This window comes from Euwallacea similis, chromosome 15 (assembly GCF_039881205.1).
Source record: "Euwallacea similis isolate ESF13 chromosome 15, ESF131.1, whole genome shotgun sequence".
Lineage (NCBI taxonomy): Eukaryota > Metazoa > Arthropoda > Insecta > Coleoptera > Curculionidae > Euwallacea > Euwallacea similis.
In genome coordinates this window covers 1,909,378-1,926,815 of record NC_089623.1, presented here as the reverse complement: position 1 = coordinate 1,926,815, position 17,438 = coordinate 1,909,378, and the positions used below count along the sequence as shown (strand labels likewise).

Sequence of the window (17,438 nt, the reverse complement as noted above, 5' to 3'; positions counted from 1 at the left end):
AACCAACTCATCTATGCATAATTTTTTTTATTTAAATATTCTCGTATTACGGTTCTGATTTGTCATGAAAACTTTAAAAAATATTCAGGAGTTATAACATTTTAAGACGTCCCAATGCATAGGCTCGGTGATGTTACATGTCTATAAAAATTTTAATTTTTGGAATAGACACTGTGCAATGTGAATACAGTACGGCACTGTTCTTTCGTGCAAAAATCTTCCTGCACCTACAAGACAAATCTGAGTTTTCTAAACTGTTAAAAAATCAGCAACGCAGTTGATCCTTCAGATCAGGAAGAACTAATTTAAATTTGAAAATTCGTATCATTACGAGTTTTGCAAATTTTTTATACACGTACCTTTTTAATTCTGATTTTGCTACGAACCTGTTTATTAATGAAACAAAATAAATATTGAGTATTAAAAAGAGTCTGAAAACTGCGTGGAAATCAGTGACGGAGATTATATCTAATAGATTTTTTTTTAATATCCGCCCTTTGTACATGAGTATATTCTATTTGGATCTGCCTCTTTGAATAGGCTTCTGTTACGGTCCTGATTTGATTAAAAATTTTACAAATTTCTATTTTTGTAAAATTTTTACTTATTACAAATTGACGTATTTTTGCTTAGTTGTAGGTACCCTGTTAAACATGATCATTCTGCGGCCCTGGTTTATCAGGAAAAATTATGTAAAATTTAGAGTTTAAAAAGAAATTTTAAGGCTTCTAATCCGCATAAAGATTAGTGGGGTAATTTACTTCTAAATAGAATTTTAAATCTTACGTTTTTACTATTATTATATTTTTTCTAAACGTTTTTCACTGAAGCCTTGTTTCTTAAGAGTAATAATAATGAGACAAAATGAGTGCTTAGATACTAAAAATAACATTTCAACCGTACCTACATTCCTGTCTTACTAGAAACCAGACAACTCTTCAAACTTTTGCCTATACTGGTCGTTCTTTGGTATATATGAGTACTAGAAATCCCACTTTTCTGCATCCAGTTTTTATCTAAGATAATACCCAGAGTCCATTCACCTGTTCCTCGTACACGTATAACAGATAGATGTAATATTATACAGGTGCAACGAAAACGCGTGTTCAACACTTGCACACCGCGACGTGAGGTCTATACAAACCTAACTGACTTTTTAATGATTCTTTCCTTCCTATTTCCCCTTTGTTTGGCATTAAAGAACTTGTGGTTTTAAACGACGTTACGAGGTTCTTCCTTGTATGAATACCAGGACCGGAGTTATATAGGAAAAGTTAATAGAGCCCTGTAATTTACGCTTGAAACAATGGCACGAGTGAGGTGGGGTCAAAATGGAAAGAAGGGTGTTTTAAGAGAAACAAAGAAGCTCTGAAATTTAGACCCAGAACAAAATAAGAGATAATTGCGCGAGACATTGTTTAAAAGACTAAGCTCGGAAAGAAATTGCTGGCTAGGGAGGACGGAAAGACAGGATAGAACATGAAACAATAATACCGAGATATACTATTTAATTCTTAATCAACTTTATTTATATTCGGCTATTTGGGGACTCAACGCAAAACGGAAAGAGAATGAGTTTCTATTGACTTATGTGTTATAGACTGTCTTCAAAATTATCATTTTCAGATGAAAAGTAATAAACCAAACTCGGAAATGCGACACACATGCCCCAATTTTTAGCATGACATGTTTCAGTTTCTGCGTATTGTTTGAACGAGCACACAAGTGGGTTGATTATACTCTAAAGCGTATCTCCAGATGACATTCCTCGTCTTGAACAAACATTCTTCGAGCGAGCGGTTTGCCGATGATTAAATAGTCAGCTTTTGAGCTCAAAATTCTCTAATTAGAGAGTTTGCTTGCAATTACCTGAATCAGTGCTAATTGAATTGCGAGTTTTTAAGCGCAGCGAGCTCGCTTTGCAGATTTTAATTGTATGGGACAACATCACATGACGCAGTTTTAAATTGGTTCTAACTGTATTCGTATTGGTTTTAGTTGAATAGAGCAGATGTTGCGACGAGACATGTGAACATAAAAAACAAAAATTTTAACGTTTGAAAAAAACTAACGCAAAAGTGTAGGTTTTATTTCCAATACGAGGTTTTCCTTTCTACTGAAGTGAAAATGGAATAACTATTAAACAAATCGAGGACAACTTTGGTAGTTTGACAACATGGTTCAAATTTTGACACTCGTCCTTGGGTTTTTTGGTCAATGGTTCCCATGCCTGGTGACTAAATTTAGTGATTTCAGTTACGCTGGGATGTAAGCCGCAAATTTTGCTTCTGTGCGGACGTCCATAGCTTCAAAACAAAAAAACAATGCGATTTGCCAAATTTTCTCTTAAAGTACTCCTTAATATCCGCAGAATTTTAAATCGTGTTAATCATTTAAAAAAAAAATAAAGTAACTCTTAACGCGTTAAAGAGGCTTTCTTGGAGTTATGTACGCTATTTTGCCACTGCGATGGTTCATATATTTTTAAAAAATTTAATCACCCGACTATTTTGGAGACACATAAGATCAACTAAATTGCATAAAATTCTCTTAAATTAAAAAGCTTTTAGTTTGGCAAAACATGGTTTAAAGTTTAATGCCTCGTCCTTTAACGTCAAGGAGTTCGCATCCGTTGTGGACTTTCAAAATAAAATAACAGATCCATATTGCCGTATCTTCTCTGGAAGTAGGAACATTTAATAAAATTTGTAAATTTTGTATTGACAAATCTAATGTGTTAAATAGTTCAGTTGCTGCATAGCTAACATACCTACATAGATAATATAAATCTGGCTCTAAAAGGAAATATTAAATGGTTCGCTCCGCCATACGCTACCATTGCACAGCCAGGGGTTCTGTAAGTGGACAGATACAATATGACATAAGATGGTACTTCTCTTGCACCACTTTAGGAATTTGCAGTTAGGCAAATAGTTCACGTGACAGTTTGCTAACGTGCATGCCATTAGACAATTGTTGAATGGGTCTTAACATCCGCCTATTAACCAGAGAAAACACTGTTTAAATAAAATGTTAACTGTATAACAATGCTCTTTTATGCTCAGCAAAATTCATGAAATGTTTCAGATAATTAATAAGCTGAAATTTCTATGTCGTCTAAGACTTCTCAATTTCAATTTTAAGAAAAGTTCCATACCGTGTTAAGGTTATTTGCCCCTTTAAAGTTCTGGAAATACCTATGCATAGTCTATAAATCATTCCTAAGGAAATGCGATTTATTTCGGAATTTATTGTCTAAAATGAAAAACAGGGCTGGGAAAAAAGAAACAACGCATGCATACGATGAATTGAAGCATACGAGAGTAAGTTCGGTTAACAAAAAAACATAACATTCTTTTTTTACACTTTTATTTCCAAGCTCACACCACACAGTAGTATTTACATGTCGTGTAAAAATTAATGTTATTTTATAATTAAACTTATGTTCTCTAAGTTAACTTAAATAGGTATCGTATGCTAAAGTTGGAGTTGTAAATGTATACATTTACAACTTCAACTTTAGCATACGGTATCTATTTTGTATTCAGTGTACATTTGTATCTCTTTAGTCTCTAGTTTCTCCTTCTTCATCTTCTTCTTCTACGCCTCGTATGAATAGGACATTGTTACATCTGACAAGGATTTCTCCTAAATTCCCTGCAATAACATTAAATTAATATATATTGTTTACAAAAAAAAGTGTGGGAATGATATATTTATTGTCATTGAAACAAGAAACATGTCTTAAATCGGTAGAATTGTCACTCAACCATCTGTCTTTAAAAATCAATAAAACCTAGAACTTGAACGGCTCCACAGTAGATATCTTCTTGGACATAGATGAAGCATTTAATAAAGTACTATAAGATTCACTAGTTAATGCACTTAAATATAGCTTGGTTTCAAAAAAATAAACAATATAATATAGTGGAAAACGGTTGCCCCTACACACATGTGCATGCCTCTATGTAACAAGAGCAATGAGAACCACGGTTGCTATGAAATGTCTCCTCAACCTTCTTGTTATTCCGATTCTTCAAGAGCGACAGACAATGAAAGTAACATACACAGTCATTCAGCGTGGAAATTAATGAGGTTCGTTAGGTCCCTCAAGACCGTGAAATTCTAAGTATCATCTCTGACCTCATGACGAAAAACATTCAGGGGACACTTTCTACAAAACTGTTCTTTCTTCCAGGGAACAATGAAATTTAAGTGTAGAACTGTAACAAGCAATCTACACTTGGTACATGGATGGCTCCAAAATTACTAATGGCATTGGGGTATAAGGGGAAATAAACGAGGTCCGGATAGCGAAATGTCTAGGCTTATTCACCACAATATTCCAAACTAAAATACATGCAATAGAAGTGTATGCAAGATGAATCATCTTTACAGACCAATAAAAAAGCTCAAGTAGAATCTCCTTAAATAAAGAAACTATGATTAACGTCCTTGTATTTCTCTTTATTAACGCCAAAACAATTTGACACTGCCACATGGTTCTGAATGCTCTAAGTGAGCTTAATAGAGTCATGAGGTAATAGAATGTCTCAGTCTCAGTAATGAGGGCGCAAGCTCTTGGCTCACTTGTATAGAATGAGGAATCAGAATGCTGGCTTAATCTCGTGGAGGTAGAGGAGACTCTGAAAAACTTTTTGTATAAATATCCATCAATTATTAGAGACAAGTTTGATTCCTTGGCAGTGCGATGATCGGGCTAGAACACCTAAAGAAGACGTTACTCAAAAAGGGGATGAAGCTCATGAGAAACCTGAACAAATTAGGAAGACAACCTATTGGTAAATGGACATAATGGGGACATGTCCAATATTGCTCAGTTCGTCAAAAATTTATGTATGTACCTTTAATTGTTCAGTAATACCAAAGCTGATAAGCTCACTTCAGACAGAGATCAAAGCCCAGGCTTGATACCATAATAGAGAACTTAGAATTTTTTACCATGAACCTAAGCACATCCCACAAAACAGTAAAATAAAAATTAATCCAGCTAAAATTTGCTTGAAATCCTATATAGAATAATCAAATTTTTCTGTGAGAGAGTGTATTCTTCTTTTCTGTAATTGGATATAAATTCACCACTTCTTAATATTTGACTTACATAAAAAAATATAATCTTTGTCTGATGAAAAGAACTAGGAAAATACATGTTTACTTGATGTTTTTACCCATTTAGTTAATGCCAAATTATTAAGGTCTAAGCACCAATATTATTAATGATATAATGAAAATATTCTCAAAAGTTCAAAGCTTAAATAAAAATTCTACAGGTTAAGAATATTTTCTTATGAAAATCCTTAGAATATTATGAAAGGTAAAATATATCTTCAAACTGATTAAAAAAAAGATAAAAAACACTGGATGAAGTTATTCAACTATCAGATTTGGAATATTTCAATTTTATTTTCTTCTTATATCTTATATTCAGTTTTTCTTTATTTCAACTAACAGGGGAGAATAGATCTCGGGTCACAGTGGAGGAATGCTATGTCTCAACTCAATTTAATACAACACAATACAATTCCCTAAGAGTATTTTATTATACAGATTCATAATAACTTATATCAATTTATTAACAATGAGCATGTTTTCTATAAACGGACTCAACACCATCTTAGAAACATAGACTAGTCTTACCTGTCACTGCACCCTCGATAACTTCCTCACAGTTGGCAAGCTGCAAATTCATATATCCATCAACCGAAACCAAAATGCCTTTATATTCATGGCCCCACTTTAACTTTACCATAACGGCTTTGCCGGTCAAACTGTTGAGGAAGGGCTTGGGGTTAATGGGCATAGCCGCCGACATGATGATTTGGTAGGTATCCTTACAACTTACGAAAGGAAAAAAAAATGAGTTGATTATTAGGGGCTTTGCTAAATTAATAATAAAAGAAAATGGGGCACAGCAAGACTAAAGCGGTAAGCCAAGAAAAATTTTTGAGGTTAAGTTGATATTAAGTGCTTTCAACTTCTGACAAATCCCTTCAAAGCAATATTACAAGTAGACAATGCATACATAGTAGACAAACTGTAATTTCTAAAACCAGGTTAATAATTCAATTCATAAATTTGAATAAGCGGAATTATCCCTTCAATTTTGTACGTACTTACACTGCTATCTCATAATTGGCTGTAGATATAATACAAGATCACGCAGGAAATTCTAGATACTATTAAGATTGAAATCTTACTCCGTAAGTATCTACCCTCCGTCAAATGTCAAATCCGATAATAATAATCAGGTGATTGGCATTTGTTAGTATGGCGTTCGTAATTCATGCGTGTTGCATGTTTTGAAAGAGGAGATTGAGGAATCTAAAATTAATTATTCATTTATTATTTAAAACATTAAATTCCTCTTAACACTCGCATATTTCACAATACATCAAGAAGTTAATCCGTTTGTTAAACTTCAAAGTTGCTGCAATACCCAAAAACCTCCTAACAGATTTCCAAGGTAATTGCGTGTTTTTATGTAATAACTATAGAAAAAATGAAGATAACCCAAAATCTCTAATTCCATAGAACATAAATAACTCCAATTCACGTCATTTAAAGCTTAGTAGTAGTCAGGAACAGGGGCGCAGGCAATTTTAACAAAGTCCTCATACTTCACGATACTGCTGTTGTTCACATTTGCTTCTCGAAAAACTCTGTCCACTTCTTTAGAGGACAAGCGCTCACCCCAATTTTGTAAAAGATGTCTCAGATGTTTCGCTGGAATTGTACCTTTTCCTCCTTGATCAGCAGCTTTAAATGCATCCACTATTTCTTTGGGTAGATTTTCCACTCGAGAATGTACATGCATCACTTCGAGAAAATCTGCAAACATCATTTTTCCACCCTAGAGAGAAGAGTTGTGTGTGAATAATTGAAGACATAATGTAAGACTAGTATTAGCAGCAGTGATAATTTTTTTATGAATATTGATAGACCTGAATTGACAAATGGATGAAATTAGATCATCCTTTTATGTGTACTTATATGTATAGAGGGTTTAGTATATCAGCATGAAGATATTTCAGGAGGTAATAGTACTCTGCAAAAAAATTTAACAAATTCTAATAGACCCATGATCAAAAACACACCATTTTTGATATACAGAGTGACAAAGTTCTATATTTTGTCATAGTTTGTGTTTTTTTCATGTATACCTTGAGTTTAGTTTTTGTTTACATTTATTTTTATTTTGAAAAATTTGATTGCATGTTACAAATTGCTTCAGATAATTAATAATTCAGCCAGATTAATTTTTTTCCTTACATCATTTATATTCTTAATTTGCAATGACAAATATTTTTTGCAAAATCGGCGAAAATGGTGAAAGATACGATAATACTACAAAAGACCAAAATGCTGGAGAATTGAAAAATAATTTAAATTTGGTATCAGAATTCTTACAGAATGTTCCAAAAAAGGATACAAAGCACAAAATAGTACATAAACTAAAAAGCATTACACATAACTGTATATGGCTATCGACGATTTTGGCATTTTGTTGTAGTAAAGAAAATAGGTGTATGAAATTTCAAAAATTTAATTCAAGTCGTACGCGGAAAAAATATAAAACTTTACTACTCTATATAAAAATGGTGCGTTTTTGACCATTAACATTTTTTCAATTATTTTGTAAAGTACTATCACTCCCTGAAATATATCTATGATGATATTTTATATCCTATATATTTGTGTATATGTGTGAGGGAGGAGGTAAATTTACCTTTTGTTTGAAATATACAGCTAGTTCTGAGATGGTAGGACTAAGGCCCAGGCTTCTCATTATAACCGTCAGTTCATCAAGAGATTTGATATGTCCAGATCGGGCAAATAGGTAAAAGCATTCCCTGAATTCTGAAATAAAATCTTTGATTATTGTGGATATGACATAAATTTGTAAGGGCCAATAGAGCACAGTCCTGGCAACTTTACCAATGAGATAATATTCACAGAAATGTTAAAATAAAGGAAGATCATTGGTTAGTTTTGACATTGACTGGAAAAATCAAACAAAAAATTCTTATTTCAAAAAATTTTCATCATTTTTAAAAAATCCTTCATAGGTTTTGACGCTACCTATGCAACTGAATTTTGTATAATTTATTTCTTAAATTATTCTCTGAATGTTTGAAAAAGAATATTAAATTTAAAAGTTGTTCAGCTAACTACCAGGAACGGATTAAAAGCGCCAAAGGTTCTGTAAAATGAAGCAACATTTTATTTCTAAGCTGTTTTGTAATAACAAAAAGTGCTTTCTTATAGTAACATATGCTACTGATTTTAGTGCAGATTCTTCTATAAGTATTGGAGAACAAAAAACATTAAGATTTACAGGCTCCTTTGCTGAGCCACAGGGATCTATTTTTTAATTTTACGACAGTTTTAGCTCCTTTTGGGTTAAAACTGCCGTAAAACTCAGAAAAAGTTCCTTATCTTTGAAGTTTTTTGTAATTAGAAAAAATCAACCTACATTTTCAGGCAACTTACGCCACTTTTGTGTTGTTTACTCTTCAACGATTGGAGAAAAAAAACGAGTTCTTTAAGTGAGGCTGTACTTCAATGGAAGGGTTCAGTACAATAAGCTTGATTTTTTAATAAAATTAGGTATATATCCGTTTCAGAGGGTGCTTAATCCAGTGGTGCACCCAGATTTTTTGTAATATGATTTTTTCAATTATCGTCCCAAAAGAGTGCGCAACAGACTTCTTGTAACAAAAATGTGATAGTTTGTTTAAAAGCACAATTTTTTACGCTCTGCAAGCTATAAAAGTAATTAACAACCGATGATAAATACAAATTATATGAGAGTATTCCGGTTTTAAGTGGGCCACACTGTATATCTTATTTCTTAAGTTTTATACATTTTTTGTTGAGCTTGAACTCGGTTTTGAGGAAATTTACGCCACTGTTCTTTATGTTATATATACAGGGTGATTCAGTACTTATCTATAAAATTTTAGGGATAGGTGTGTCAAGAAAAACTAAGTGGATTTTGTAAGAAAAATTTTCGGAAAAAGTTGTTAAAGTTTAACCATTGTATAACTGGATGACTGTAATGTTTCCATTTTTCTGCAGAATCCCTTTTAGGTTCATCAACCTTATGTATAATTTACAGTTGGATCTCCCACGTGTCAATGGTCGGGAGCTGAAAACATGGGTGATCCGACTTAAGGGTACTTTTGTTTCACCCGAAATAAAAGAAGCGAGCTTATATATGTAAGCAATTTTGGCATCACAAATTGTTACTCTTAAATTGGATCACCCATGTCTTCAACTCCCGACCATTGACACATGGGAGACCTAACTATAAATTATATGTAAGGTCGATGAATCTAAAAGGGATTCTGCAGAAAAACGTAAATATTACAGTCGTCCAGTTATACAATGGTTAAACTTTAACAAATTTTTTTTGCGGAAATTATAAAGATTTTCCAAAAAATGTTCTTACAAAATCGACTTAGTTTTTCATGACACACCTATCCCTAAAATTTTGTAGATAAGTTGTGAATCGCCCTGTATATAGAGACGCGTTAGTAAAAGGACCGTAAGCGTCCAATAAAAGTAGTACGCCCAATAAAACTTATGAAAAATTTATAAATCGCAGGGCCTTGACTTCTCAATCTTGCTACAACTAATTAAATAAGTTTTTATTCGTATTTTTCCCAAGCTTTAAAAACATTGACTACATAAATCCAGAACAATTATGCTGTAAAAACAAACTTTTTGGCCTATAGGATTAATCCATTAATATATTAAAATGACGATAATTTTTACTGTTTAACGACACTGTTTAATAATTATATAGAACTGCGATTATTATAATATAAAAATTGTTATCTTATCATCATTGTCAAGCAAGCCTTTTATCTTTCCCTGGCAGATAATTACTGCTGTATAAGCAATGTACAATAAAGTTTAAAAGCTACATATCAAATTAAAAGTTATTTAAATGTTAGTAATTGATAACATTGTAACGAAATCATATCTTTGTTTTGTGCATTTCAAGAAAATGTTTTTAAATTTTACCCGAAACTTTCTTCACCAAGCTTTTAACCTACTTCAAAAAATACGTACCGTCAATGTCCTGTTCTTTGAAGTATCTGGCCTAAAAGAGAAACAGCGAAAAGGCAGATATAATAACAAAATCTGTGCTAAGTAGAAGTCATCTACATACCATATTGTAAATAAATTATTTGAACAATGAGCACTGACACGTAGTCTGAACACTGTAGAGTTTGATGCTAATAAACGTTCCCCACAGATAAGTTTATCCGATCTACGTGAATGCGGCAGGTAGAACTGGTGTACCGTGGACGGGGAAGGGGCATGCTTGTAAACCATGACAAGGTGAGCCTGATAGTACGAGCGTCGATTATCAACTAATATTTAAGAACACATTTAATTAGCAATTCATGATATGTCTTCGTCCCACTACAAGTGTTTAACCAAGTTTTCAGCAATCAAATTTGAAATATTAATTTTTTTTTTTAATTGAGAATTATTGAAGTGTCGAGAACTTTAGTACCAATACTAATGTTTACTAAATTGGCATTGAGTCTTTTTCCTTTATTTTATTAATTATAGTTCAGTGGTATGTACGATGTTTTGCGCGAACGTTTATGCGTTTAAGCAGCAGTTTGTGGGGGTCTAAATGAATGTAAGTAATAGTGATTTATAAGTACTGTATGTAGCGGTCTGATGAGTTGTCATGTCAACACGAAAAAGCTAATGTACAGGTCAATACATTTGTGTTTCTCCCTAAACGGTAGCTGGTCCACTTTTTTGGCTCAATAATGCGGATCTTCGAATCAGTAGCGGATCTGTCGGATTGAGCCTTTTCACTGTGCTCAATTGTGAAAATTTTGTTCTGTATCTCCGTGTTTTTACTGGTTTCGAACACACATTTTTGAAAATACAGAAAACGCTTATTACTGCGTTTAATATATAATACATCCTTGGCATTGCAGTTTCCATAAAAGCCCATGGTTTCTTCGAGTGTTCGTAAAATTTCGAAATTTAGAGTGATAAATGACAATTTCTTCTTTATAATTTTAACCATTTAGAATTTCATATAGGTAAGCTCCTAAATTTTTCCAATAAATGAAATAACGATCTTTCAATATTTGAATGAGTGGCGGACTTGATTTTATACAAATTTCTTAAATTTAGTAAGATGTAAATCGAGTTCTGTGTCAAGAGAAACTTGATTTTCTTAATATCTTATTTCTTTCTTTATACGAACCTGAATTTTCTGTAGCAGTGGTAAATATATTGTATACGTTTGAAACCGATTGTTTATTTTCTCAAAATTTTCAACTATTTGAGCAAAGGTAATAATATTAAAATTCTTACAGTAAGCACTGACTACTACTGAGTACCTCTTATTTTTACTGATTTTTGCTTTCTTCATGTTCGTTTTTGATTTATTTTTCCAGCCTTTTTTTATTACAACTTTTACACAACTTTACAACTTTACACAACAATTAGTTCCAAAAAATGGATCAAAGTCAATCATATTTTAAAATTTCGTTGTTTAAACTTGTTAAAGGAAGGACACTCATAAAGCAAACGCACTTTCGCGCCTGCAGGAAGTGACTCTGCAGTCACTCTGTCCAAAAACGGGTAAGTTCTTTATTCATTTATTTTATATGTTGACTTTGACCCACATTTTAATGCCAAATCTTATTTTTTGCTTAATTTCTTCAATTGTCTGCTTTACATGGTGACTTTTTGTTGTCAATATCATTTTCTATCTGTAATCTGCGACCATCAATTTTAGCTAATAGAATATTCCATTTTTTAATTTTATTACTGATACTTATGCGTAAACACTAAAAATTACCAATTTAAACAATTATTCTCTGGAATTAAATCTTTTATTTATTAATTAACAAAGAGAACTTTTAAATAATGGGAATTATACTAAATTGAATGGAGACCATACAGAAACGTTAAAGAGATGTAGGCAAAATTGTAATACATTTAAAAAAATAAAAATATTTTCACGAATGTAGCAAGATACAAATTAATACTTCACAACAGTAAAACACCTCATTTTTATAGTTCTTCACAAATTAATACACGGTTAATAAATTAATCCATAAATCCATTATCTAAATTTTTGTTAAATGTCCTATTCCTAAATTGATGAGTAGAAAACATACATTTTTGTACTAAAAATTCTAATCACTTTAGAGAAATTAAAGATATAGATTTAATCCCAAATCACAAGTTGGCATGTTTTGATATTTCTAGTTTATTCGCGATCAACCCGAACATGATTGATAAAACACTTTAATTGTCTAAAATAATATCGAAAATGACGTCGATATTGGAGAACGTGTTAAATGAAATATAAATACTGTCATCGAGTTATGCCTAGTTTGTGTGAGAATGACTTATTTACAACTTCAAAATCATTATAATTAGCAAGTCTGCGATGGTAAAAGAATTACCATTGCCTCTCATATTTAGTAAAGTTTAAAGGCTAATTATATTTATAATTACAATTTTAAAGCTTTAGTTTGATGAAGAAATGTTGATGTTTTTTCATTATATGACTAGGATAATAATCGTTTGTATTACTTTCTCAATCGTTTGTATTAGAAAGGATCTACTATTAAATTTACGATTCACAAAGAACATAGTAAAAAACCTTTTTAGCCATTTTAACCAAAAAAGATTGGCAAAAGTTCGAAACAGCACTTTATCAGAAACCGATGAAAAAGGAAAATATAATTCAATCAATGTAATCAATGTTGAATAAACATATTCATTTATCCAAGTAATTTTATAGATAAATGTTTTCAAAATTCCGAATAGCCTATTTACAAACTTTTTTATACTAAGCATAACTAGTATATCAGAGCATTTCAAACAATTAGGAAATAAATTCAATGTTAAAACAGTTTTTAGGACAGAGAACAGACTGCGTTAAAAAAAATGTACTACACATGTACATACTTACATATGTAATATTAATACTGCATATACAGTGTGTACCATTGAAATTGGCTTATTTTGAGCTAGGATCAAAAAATGAGAAATTGCCGCGACACGTCGATTTTGTTTGCGAGGGGGACACATTTTAGAGTTAAAAGTAGATTAACCAAAATAACCCCCTTCGCGGGGGTGCATTCAACTTTAGAATCTTAAGTAGCACATAGGTCGAATGACAACTCATTTGAAAGGGTTTTTAATTCTGCTTGTCGGCTTGTAATTTTTACCAATTTTAGATCACCTCTTAAATAATAAACCAACGTAATCCACTAATTTTAAAGTAAACTTGCAGGTGCAAATTGCAATGAGGTTTGAGGTGGCTATGTTGAAAACCTTCCCACTTTTAATTTATCAAATTTGCATCCATGAACACCCATTTTTCAAATTTATTTAGCAGTAATTCAATTCGAATGAAAAATTCAAAAAGTTTCAATTATTTTCAATGTATATTCATTATATTTCAATGTATTTTGATAAGTCTAAAATTGAAAAAAAATACACGCTGATAATCAGATTTAAAATCCCTTCCAAATGAAACGTCACTTGACCCACAGTGCCATTTAAGATTCTAAAGTTGAATGTACCCTCGCGAATGATGTTTAGGTGAATCTGCATTTATCGTTAAAATGTGTCCCCCCTCGAAAGCAAAATTGATGTGTCGTGGCAATTTCTAATATTTTAATTGTCATTCAAAATAAGTCAGGTGCAAAGTTTTTTATGATACACCCTATATAATTCCTTTTGAATTTGAAAAATTTCATATTGACGAAACCTCTAGATCTTTAACCAAGAGGATTAAATAGTACCAAAATTATATTAAAAACAGAATTTCATGGGTTAAATATATGCCAGCACAACTTTGATAATGGTCACAGAATTATACGGAACGATACTGAACATCATTGCCATGGGTCCATTATTGAAGGAGTGCAAAATCAAAGAAAAGTGCAAATTTTTTTCTAAAAATTGATCTGTGGCCTCTTGCTCAGTACGCATGAATAACAACCTCGGAAACATAAAAAGAAAGTAAGCACAAACATATTACATTTAGGTGGGCACTGACCAAGCAATCATTGGCGTATTATAGTGTTTCCAGATCAAGCAACTTTCCAGATTTCCCACTTCATTTGATTTCACGGCTGATTTTTACTAGAAGAAAACTGCCATCCTGTACGCCTCTGTCTTCATTGGCTTCAAATTCGAGTCATATCTCGACCCAATTTTACCACCAATTTAAAGAGAATATTTAGGACTGAATATGTTGTCAGTATTATTTATATTCCGTAATGAATAACACACTTATCAGGTCAATATTTTTATATGCATTTGCTAAAGTTCAGTACGTTTTCTATAGCAAATAGAAATCAGACCATTTCGGTAAAGTGAACTTGAAGTTTCACACTTTGAACTTTGAATGTAGCCTGATTGAGTTTTTAAGAGGCAATCCATGGCAAGAAACTCTTAAATTATATTTTGCTAATGTGATGAACGTCAGTTTTAGAATAGTCGGGAATTGAGTGTGAGTTTAAATTGAGTTGAATTCAAATAAAGTTAATAATGATTGGTAAGAGAGACATAAAGTTAAGCTTGACTTGATCTGTTAGATCTGAGGGTCAGAGGTGCGTTTTATTTCACAGTGTGCATTGGATTTTTGCCAGAAAAGTGTTCCTTATTAATGCATTCTCAATAACAATTTCAGTGCCAAACAGGCGCCTTACGAAAACGTAAATCTCCTGCTGCTGGAATACCAACGACTCACTTTGTCTATCTATAGGATACTTAACCTTTGATAATATTTTACAACTTACCTACGCACGCATAAGCTTGCGGATGTGTGTTTAGCCAAATTTTAAAATAAATAACTCGCATCAATGAATTTCTCACTTGTGAAAAGGTTCAAAGTGTCTCAAGACTTTTCAACACATTCATTTCTTAACTTTATGTAAATGGCATCAAAAACTTGTTTCAGAATTCAACCTCAATTAGTTTAATCCTAACTCCCTGAGCTAATTATATATCCTTAAAGATGTGAAGAAGCATTATGGGCAAATCCAATAATGAGGATCCAAAATTGAAGCATCTGTCGAACACACAAATCGTCATAACGAGTTTAACAGCAGGTGCCCTAGCTGGAGCTTTAGCCAAAACCACCATCGCCCCACTAGACAGAACGAAAATAAACTTCCAAATTAGGTAAGTAAGTGTTGTTTTTCAACCTGCGCCAATTAATGGGTTTATGCGCATCTGTAGTCACAAGTCGTACTCTACGAGAAAAGCATTGAAATTCTTGGTGGAAACACTAAAGAAGCAGGGCTTTTTTGCGCTATGGAGAGGCAACAGTGCGACGATGGCACGTATAGCGCCATATTCCGCCATCCAGTTTACCTCACACGAACAATGGAAGAGAGTACTGAAAGTTGACCAAAATAATGGGTAAAATTGATTAATACCACCTTGCAAAGCGCTTGAATCGTTGCTTTTTAGGTTCAGAAATGAGAGGTTGTTTTTGGCTGGTTCTCTGGCCGGATTGACATCTCAAGCTTTGACTTATCCCTTTGATTTTGCCCGAGCTCGAATGGCTGTGACTCACAAATTAGAATACGCAACTTTAAGGCAGGTAGGCTACTTGAGCTTTTGATATTATTTTATCATTTATTAGTTGTATTCGTTTTTATTAGGTGTTTCATAAGATTTACTTAGTAGAGGGTGCAAGTGCGTTCTTTAAAGGTTTTGTACCTACAATGGCTGGTGTCATTCCGTATGCTGGAATGTCTTTTTTCACCTATGACAGCCTTAAAAGACTATATAGAGGTATTTGGATTTTAAAGTTATTTTGTAGTGTTAATTTTGCCCTTATAGAGCACATAGATAACACCTTTGTAATCCATCCAATAGCCTCCCTGCTGTTTGGAGCTATTGCCGGGGTCATCAGTCAAAGCACTAGTTATCCATTGGATATAGTACGGAGAAGAATGCAGACTGATACCACTGGGAAATACCCAAATATGCACCAGACAATACTTTATGTTTATCGGTATATATTATATCGGCGAATTATATTTTTCTCTATTTGTTATCCATTTCATGTGTGTTTCAGTACTGAAGGTATCAAAAAAGGATTTTACAAAGGACTTTCAATGAACTGGATCAAAGGGCCGATAGCTGTCGGCATCAGTTACGCAACCTACGACAATATTAGAGACATTCTTCGAACTTCTGTAGTGAAATTTAGGACAAACTCGAAGCAAATAAGTTGTAAAGTGAACTAGTCTTAATTTAGTTGTCCCAAGATATGCGTAGAAATTTTTATTAATTTTTTACCGATAAAATGTTTTTAAAGTTCACCAAAGTTACAACAGTGCAATGCAATAAGGATACGCTTATGTAAATAGAAATGTTAAGATGTTTGATTAATATTAAATATTAACATTGATTAAACATAATATATTATATTTTATTGACTTGTGTTTTTGACTGAACGATTTTAAAAAGTAGTTCAGTCATAATGAATAACTTTGCTTTTTGATTAAAAAAAAAACTTTCAAAGAAATGGAGAATGCGAAAAAATTGCATAGTGGCTCCATCTTTCCGAAAGTTCTTTATATAAACAAACATTTCAAGGAGAAATCTTCTGCAATATTGAAGACAACTGTATTTATTTATATCTTTTATACAGTTTTCTTGTTTTATCTGTTATACATATTCATAAAGAAGTTACTGAATAAAAGATGGCGCCACCATAGCGACCGTATATAACTTGTTTATATTACTGCAAACTTGAAGATAGATCTTCACTATGTTCATTATAATTTTATTTGACTAAAAAGATAAAAGTAGAACTAATCTCTTTTACTAATTCTTCTCCTAACATACTTTATTCTTCACAGTTTTCAGAGCATCTTTCGATGTTGATGTATTCGATCGTATGAACTATTAAGTGCTGGAGTGCACGCCTTTCAAAATTAAATATTTTTTAAATTCGAGTAACTGAAGTTTTGACGTCAAACTTCATGATTTGAATGAAAATTTTTCGTAAAGGAACCAGTGGCGTACATGCCAATTTCACGCAAAAAAATTAAGCGAAAAATAAGGTGCTCCGATTTTAATGAGATTTGGTTCCGCAGTAAGTGTACGGTACAGCACTAATATCCCGCAGTTAAATTTTGAACGGGAGAACTTCGATTTGTTGAGTCAAAAATTTTCATGATGTATAGTCCATGGTATTTTTCGGACCAAAAAATCAAAGTTCTCTGATTCAAGATTTAACTATGGGATATCAATACTGTACCGTACGCCTACTGCGGAACCAAATCTCATTGAAATCGGAACACCTTAATTTTAACTTAATTTTTTTGAATAAAATTGTCATGTACGCCACTGGTTTCTCCATTGAAAATTTTCAGCTAAATCATAAA

General features: G+C 32.5%; 3 protein-coding genes across 5 annotated transcripts; 1 reads left to right on the top strand and 2 right to left on the bottom strand.

Annotated features, from left to right (window-relative positions):
* Window positions 1–3,363: 3,363 nt before the first annotated feature.
* Window positions 3,364–5,931, bottom strand: SmF (small ribonucleoprotein particle protein SmF). The gene is made up of 2 exons (XM_066397419.1): window positions 5,659–5,931; window positions 3,364–3,657 (listed from the first exon to the last, which is right to left on the bottom strand). Exons 1-2 carry the CDS (start codon window positions 5,831–5,833, stop codon window positions 3,566–3,568), a joined length of 267 nt encoding a protein of 88 aa, XP_066253516.1. The 5' UTR covers window positions 5,834–5,931; the 3' UTR covers window positions 3,364–3,565.
* A 355-nt stretch (window positions 5,932–6,286) lies between these two features.
* On the top strand, window positions 6,287–16,466 carry DPCoAC (dephosphocoenzyme A carrier). 3 transcript variants are annotated; one of them, XM_066397536.1, is made up of 7 exons: window positions 10,560–10,681; window positions 14,993–15,216; window positions 15,274–15,456; window positions 15,508–15,640; window positions 15,702–15,834; window positions 15,883–16,057; window positions 16,121–16,466. In XM_066397536.1, exons 2-7 carry the CDS (start codon window positions 15,065–15,067, stop codon window positions 16,290–16,292), a joined length of 948 nt encoding a protein of 315 aa, XP_066253633.1. In that variant the 5' UTR covers window positions 10,560–10,681; window positions 14,993–15,064; the 3' UTR covers window positions 16,293–16,466. The 3 variants fall into 3 exon arrangements, with proteins under 3 accessions (XP_066253632.1, XP_066253631.1, XP_066253633.1); XM_066397535.1 differs by lacking the exon at window positions 10,560–10,681 and adding an exon at window positions 6,287–6,484 and having other exon boundaries at window positions 15,702–16,057; XM_066397534.1 differs by having other exon boundaries at window positions 10,551–10,681; window positions 15,702–16,057.
* LOC136413828 (calmodulin-like protein 4) lies at window positions 6,344–10,354 on the bottom strand. The gene is made up of 4 exons (XM_066397559.1): window positions 10,199–10,354; window positions 10,099–10,129; window positions 7,748–7,878; window positions 6,344–6,871 (listed from the first exon to the last, which is right to left on the bottom strand). The coding sequence occupies exons 1-4, from the start codon at window positions 10,199–10,201 to the stop codon at window positions 6,587–6,589; spliced, it is 450 nt and encodes a 149-aa protein (XP_066253656.1). The 5' UTR covers window positions 10,202–10,354; the 3' UTR covers window positions 6,344–6,586.
* Window positions 16,467–17,438: the final 972 nt, after the last annotated feature.